Below are 7,500 nucleotides of genomic sequence, written 5' to 3'. Positions count from 1 at the left end.
GGGTCTGAATGGCGATGGTAAGTAAATAATAACAAGAAAAATATAAAAGATTTATTAAATTTATGTTTTTGCAGTGGTATGGAAATGGTAGTGAAAGAATGAGATTTATTTTCGCTATGGTATGGGAATCGTAATATATCGGTAAATTACTCTATTTAGTATACAAAGGCAGTTGTAAACGTGTGTGTATATACACATATATTTGTGTGCGTGTGTATTTTGTGTATATATATATGTATATATATACATATATATATTTATATACATATATATAACATATATGTATATGTATATAAATACATAAATATATATATATATGTATATATATACAATACATACATATATAGTATATTAGATAGTTAGATATGTGAGTTTATGTATGCACTGTGATTTGCTGATTGCTTTCTCAAAAAAAAAACGCTCCTTAAACAATCAACTAAGTAACTTTCAAGAGTTTATTTAGAAATTTCACAACGGACGCGTATCTTGAAATAAGCAATATTTCCAAGTTCCTTATTACATATACTACTGTTATATTTATACTGTATATATCTTATCATACAACAAATGTGTAATATTTCATAAGCACTCAAGACATCACGAAATGCAAAACACAGCAAATAATTAATAAAGATATGCTTCGTATTATTTCCTGATGCATAAAACAAATCGTAACACCCACGAACAGACAATTTACCAAAGCAACGACCATTCCTGTAAACAGGAAAAACGATATATCGCGACTTAGCCCCTAAAGGTATGTAGACAGCCTTACTTGTTTACACTGGCAGAAAAAACAAAGGGAAGGGCCGTCTACCCAGTTCTGTATACAGACCGAAAAGTACTCATGTTTACACAGGCAATGCTATGCAAATATTTCATAGGAGTTGCCCCAATAACCATAACAAACATTGCCAGTGAGACTTCTTCGGAATGTAAGTCCATTTATATTTCTTGCCGTACAGTTCCGCTGACAGAGATTATCAGAATTCTGACGTATATTTTAATCCCCTCTCTCTCTCTCTCTCTCTCTCTCTCTCTCTCTCTCTCTCTCTCTCTCTCTCTATCTCTCGTCGCTTCGTAACGGTGCAAGAACCCTAGCATGTAGAATACAACGCAATGTGTACCCATATATTTATTTTTTTAAGTGAGTGATATCAATGTTGCAAAGGCAATAAACGCCATGTTTAGAACTGCCGTTGGACCGGCCCCTATCATCGCTTTAGGGCGGTACGTAAAGTCTTAAATGTTTAGGTTTGCCATTTCGACCCTCTTGTATATTACTGTAGTGTTTAATGTATCGGTACACTTTTTACACACTTACCCTATATATGTATATAGGGTATGTATGTATATATATATATATATATATATATATATATATATATATATATATATATATATATATATATATATATATATATATATATATATATATATATATATATATATATACAGATATATAGATATATATATAATATATATATATACATACACATATTTATCAATAACACTGAAACTTTTTTATGTGTATTATTGAATGTATGTAAGCATATATGTATGTGTATATATATATATTGCATGCGCGTGTGTAGAACTGAGATTCAACTCTCATTATAATTCAAATTAAACCTTCTCTGCCATATCACAGCAATCACGCGTGCCCATATGACCATACATATGTATGACATTTTAATTATTCCCCAATGTACATCAGCGCTCATACATCGTTCTCATCTCTAAAACGGGGAAGATATAACAATACGTGCAAGAAAATTGGCTGTAAAACAAACAAACTCACACACACACACACAAACATATATATATATATCTATTATATATATATATATATATATATATATATATATATATATATATATATATATATATATATATATATATTCTTTATCACCTGAACAATTGTTCTGTGCAGTAATACAATTACTAACAGGACCTCATTGAAACTGGATGGTATCTAGCGGAGTTTATTTATTCAAAAAAAATTACAAGCTTTCCACGACTAAAAGTCCTCATTGTCAAGTATCAGTGGAATCCACGGATACTTGACAATGAGGACTGTTAGTCCTGGAAAGCTTGTAATTATATATAATATATATATATATATATATATATATATATATATATATATATATATATATATATATATATATATTGCACCAGACATGCACATTTTTGTAAGTTTGTATGTGAAGAGGCAGTATTAATATTACGCTTTTGGTAGAGGGATGAAAAATAAATTCTACATAGATATATAGACAAAAAATTATAGTACCCAGCACACACCATAACTGATACAATATCTTGAAAAGAAGCAGCGTTCGCAAAACACCTTCCAGAGTATCCTGTGACAAGTCTTTTTTAACGAGCGAGATCTTTCAGCTTGCAGACGTGGGGTGTCTTTTAAGGAAGGAAAAGGAATGTATGGAGTTTAGGCCAAAGGCCAAGCACTGGGACCTATGAGGTCATTCAGCACTGGAAAGGAAACTGAGAGTAAGAGGTTTGAGAGGCGTAACAGGAGGAAAACCTCAAAGCAGTTGCACTTTGTAAATAATTGTTAGGCAAGGGTGGAAAGCAAGATGGAAAAAAGATAATATGAATGGAGTTACAGTAAAAGGAATGAAAGGGGTTGAAGCTAGGGGCCGAAGGGACGCTGCAAAGAACCTTTAGTAATGCCTACAGTGCACCGTGTAGGAAGCACTGACGGCACTACCTCCCTACGGGGTAATCAAGGAAAAAGAACAGGGCTATTTATTTTAACAAACAAGATTAACAGGTCTTTAGCTTCATTAATATTATGCTCACTTGGATTACTTACACCGTCTGGTTTAACATTGTTTTATTTAAATATTCAGATATTTTGAAGAATTGACGATGAATTTTCACTTTTTTGAGTTTTTGTTTTCCAAAGACTTGTAGTGAGCACATTCTCTCAAAGTTGGGAAAAAATAAGCTTCATAAATAAATGAATAAATTAATTACTGAATTTATATATCTATCTATTTACACCGCACCAATTTCCCAGCATTGTATTTTAGAGCAATCTGTCTGTTACAGTTTAATTTTTATGACTAGAATTCTTATCAATTTACTATATTTCATTTTTAGGACGAGAATCTTTATCTGTTTATCATATTTCATTTCTAGGACGAGAATTCTTATCACGTCGCCAATGCACATGCGCAAACAGGCACAAAAATCAGAGAGTAACTAAAAATATATTAAACACTCAACGAAAATTAAATATTACGTAATTTAAGTAGAAAATATTTTGTTAAGTCAAAATTCTTCAAACTTCCAAGGGAGTAACATAATGTTGATTTAATGGACAATTTAAATAGTAAATAATTAATGAAGTAAAGGGGCCGTTTGAATAATGGAGAACTTATTTTCATTTTCAACAGGTGCTACAACGACGGAAGGTTATGATTTCAGGAATAACACTGAGGTGGAATACAGTGTCAGAGGCGAATACTCAACGGTAAGTGATATTGTTCTCTCTCTCTCTCTCTCTCTCTCTCTCTCTCTCTCTCTCTCTCTCTCTCTCTCTCTCTCTCTCTCTCTCCCCCCGGAGAAATTGTTTTCATGAGACATTTTCAAAACACAATATCATCATAAATTTGGGTATTCTAATAAATAATGTGTTATCCTGGTCGAAACAGCTCTCTCTCTCTCTCTCTCTCTCACATAGTGTCCCAAAAATATCTAGAGAAACTTCAAGATCATTAAAAAGAAAAAACACAATAAAAAAAAGTACGGGTTAATCTACACCATACTCACAGATCTTTAGAAATTATATGAATACTGAACACAAATAAATAGTTCAATAAATTAATGAAAAATCCATAAATAAATGTATGTTATTCGATGCGTAAACACTAAACAGCAACATCCATAAACCCGTTGTCAGGTATCTTCCGAAACACACTATAAAAAGTCTTAAGCTTTATATTTTTGTCGAATTTTTTCAGTACTTTATGTTAGACTTAATTTAAATAGCAACATCCATAAACCCGTTGTCAGGTATCTTCAGAAACACACTATAAAAAGTCTTAAGCTTTATATTTTTTTCGGATTTTTTCCAGTACTTTATGTTAAGACTTAATTTCAAAATTTCTATCACTCCACCTTACACTTTTTGTTTCTCTTTATTTTGAGTCATCCGCGTTAGACATCCCTTTAACCTTTTCCAGTACTCCAAGTCTGTACGTTTTTTTTTTTTTATCTTTTTATCTTTTTATCTTTTTATCTTTTTATCTTTTTATCACTCACGACAGCTTCCTCCCCTTTCTCTGGTTTCCAAGTTAAAACTTCTTAAAATCTTTTCCTTTACGCCATTCGAAATCTTTTCGAACCTTTTCCATAACTCCGCGTTAAGACCTTGTTCAGAAGGTTTTTCAGCGCTCCATGTTTGGCCCTTTTTTTTTTACAATGTTTTCCAGTATTTCATGCTAGACCTTTTTTCTGTTAGGCCATTAATTTCCAGTAAAACATGTTGGGATTTTTTTTTTTTATCTTTCCTGTAATTCGTATTGGAACTTTTTCATCTTTTCCACTATTCAATGTAAGAGCTTTTTTTATCTTTTCCATTACTCCATGTTAGACTTTTTTTATTCGTTTCTTTTAATAATTTCCAGAAAAACATATTGGACCTTTTTTTTTTTTAATTTTACTCGTATTTCATTTTAGAACTTTTTCGTATTTTTCACTATTCGAGGTAAGAACCTTTTTTTATCCTGTTCATAACTCATTGTTAGATTTTTAAAAAGTTCTTTTCCAGTATTCCATTTCAGGCAATTCATTAATATTTTTAGTACTTCCTCTTAAACATTTTTGAACTTTTCCAGTACTACCAGTTAGATATTCTTTTCTAATTTCTTTTTCCAGTACTCAGCATTAAGACCTTTTTCTAAATCCTTTCCAGTATGCCTTCACATCCTACACGGTGGACCTCCTGGAATCCAGGAACCCAGAGGAACCGATGTTCCTGTACCTGCCTTTCCAAAGCGTCCACGGACCTCTGCAAGTCCCCCACAATTATACACAACCTTTTGCGCACGTTGAGGACAGAGATCGAAGGGTTAAGCTGGGTACTGCGGCAGTTTTAATATTTCTGAAATATATTCCTCCCTCTCTCTCTCTCTCTCTCTCTCTCTCTCTCTCTCTCTCTCTCTCTCTGTGTATGTGTGGGTGTGTGTGATAATACTTCTTAATTCTGTTAGCTTGCATTCTCTCTCTCTCTCTCTCTCTCTCTCTCTCTCTCTCTCTCTCTATATATATATATATATATATATATATATATATATATATATATATATATATATATATATATATATATATATATATATATATGTGTGTGTGTGTGTATGTATGTATATATATGTGTGTGTGTGTTTGTATGTAATAATACCTCCTAATTCTGTTAGCTCAAATTTCTCTCTCTCTCTCTCTCTCTCTCTCTCTCTCTCTCTCTCTCTCTCTCTCTCTCTCTCTCTCTCTCTCTCTACGAAAGTTATAAGAAAAAACTCAAGTATTCCATATGGTACAAGAAATACTATATATCAATGAATGATCTAATTTTATGCTTTCACATAAAACATTTATTTTTATTATAGCTTTTCACTTCAAGAAAAATAATGGAATTCTTTCCCTTCTCTTTCAGGGATGGTATTGGCCTTGGACGAAGCCGTGGGCACCATAGTTGACGCCCTGAAGACCTCAGGTCACTACAACAATACCATCATTATCTTTTCTACAGACGTATGTAGTTATTGTTTTGTATGTAAATATATATATATATATATATATATATATATATATATATATATATATATATATATATATATATATATATATATATTTATATATGTATATACATTATATATACAATATACAATTTACACATATATACATATATATATGTATACTGTATGCATATATAATTTCAGAACGGAGGACCTGTGTCGGTGGCTGGTAACAACTGGCCCCTGAGGAGGAAACAAGGGACCCTCTGGGAGGGGGTACCCTGGGGCCTGCTTTCGTCCACTCCCCTCTTCTCTCAAGGAAAGGGTCGTTTCTCACGAGTGAGTACTTCATTGTTTTTCTGTGTTAATATAAAGCTGGGGAGGTGAAGAATATCTTAATGAAAGGATAATAAGGTATGCAAGGTATTTCGATGTTAAGGTGACAGGGAAAAAAGTATAATATATATATATATATATACATATATATATATATATATATGTCTATATATATATATATATATATATAATCAGAAAGCTACAAACGTCCTTTAATATCAATTCACTCTACCTAGTAATATATTTTCATATATGTTTATTTTTAGGTGATAATAAGTCCACCGTCCCGTGGGATCGAACCAGCGACGGACGGGGAATCAGGATAGTGACACACTAACCAGTCGGCCGACTGGTTGGTGTGTGAATATCCGTAATTCACCGACGGAAGGAATCAGGAAAGTGACAAGTCGGCCGACTGGTTGGTGTGATTCCCCGTCCGTCGCTGGTTCGATCCCACGGGACGGTGGACTTATTATCACCTAAAATTTCTTCCTTCATATATGAAAATATATTACTTCGAGGTAGAGTGAATTGGATATTAAGGACGTTTGTAGCTTTCTGATTGTATATGAATCACGGTGATGTGATAAATAGTCATATATATATATATATATATATATATATATATATATATATATATTAATTATAACTGAATCACCAAAATATGGAACCTGATGAATATGTAAATAAGGAAAGTGAAACGACGGAGTTGTGCTAGGCCTTTCGACTTACGGTCCTTTTTATTATATATATATATATATATATATATATATATATATATATATATATATATATATATATAATTGTTTTTAATAATTATAATAAGATTTCTGGCAAACATCCTAATTTGCTTCCTAAACTTTCCAAAAATAAACTAGATGCTCTTTTTTTATTCTTTCCATCTAATCTCTTTTGACGTTTATTTCGCCGTCTGCTGTTCCTAGCCTTATACACGTCACAGACTGGTTCCCCACTATTGCCGCCTTAGGAGGGGGCGCTGCTCCTGAGGATACCCACGGCTACGACCAGTGGGCAACCATCTCAACTGGGGCACCTTCTCCCAGAGTCGAAATGGTGTACAATATCGACACGACGGCAAAACTTGAAGCTGGCATCAGGTAAACAAAAATCCCCTGGTAATCTTTCAAGTTTATGCAGATGAATGAATGAATGAATGAATGAGGCAATGAATGAGCGAAGTCTATTTTGCAATGACATTTAAATTAGATGGAAGAGTGTTTCCAATTTTTTGCAATTCAAACATTACAACATTATAATTTCCTTAAAAGTCATGATATATAAATTTTACTCAACACTAAGACTTAATACTTGATTTCCCTTAAATATCCCGACATTTAATTCCCTCACAACCTGAAAACAGCAGTCTAAATTTCATACAAAG

The 7,500-nt window shown here is 32.5% G+C and overlaps 1 protein-coding gene across 1 annotated transcript in view; it reads left to right on the top strand.

The window, feature by feature from the left end:
* LOC136841507 (arylsulfatase B-like) overlaps nt 1-7,500 on the top strand; it is a 13,082-nt gene that overhangs the window by 5,263 nt on the left and 319 nt on the right. The window contains exons 4-9 of the mRNA XM_067108463.1: nt 1-17; nt 3,423-3,499; nt 4,943-5,108; nt 5,681-5,778; nt 5,967-6,101; nt 7,043-7,216. The exon at nt 1-17 is cut by the window's left edge and continues 132 nt beyond it. Of these exons, the coding sequence (XP_066964564.1) occupies nt 1-17; nt 3,423-3,499; nt 4,943-5,108; nt 5,681-5,778; nt 5,967-6,101; nt 7,043-7,105 (556 nt within the window). The 3' untranslated portion in view covers nt 7,106-7,216. The remainder of the gene's footprint in view (nt 18-3,422; nt 3,500-4,942; nt 5,109-5,680; nt 5,779-5,966; nt 6,102-7,042; nt 7,217-7,500) is intronic.

Source organism: Macrobrachium rosenbergii, chromosome 9, assembly GCF_040412425.1.
Source record: "Macrobrachium rosenbergii isolate ZJJX-2024 chromosome 9, ASM4041242v1, whole genome shotgun sequence".
Classification (NCBI taxonomy): domain Eukaryota; kingdom Metazoa; phylum Arthropoda; class Malacostraca; order Decapoda; family Palaemonidae; genus Macrobrachium; species Macrobrachium rosenbergii.
Note: the sequence above shows the minus strand (reverse complement) of the source record. Positions and strands in the feature narration are given on the sequence as shown.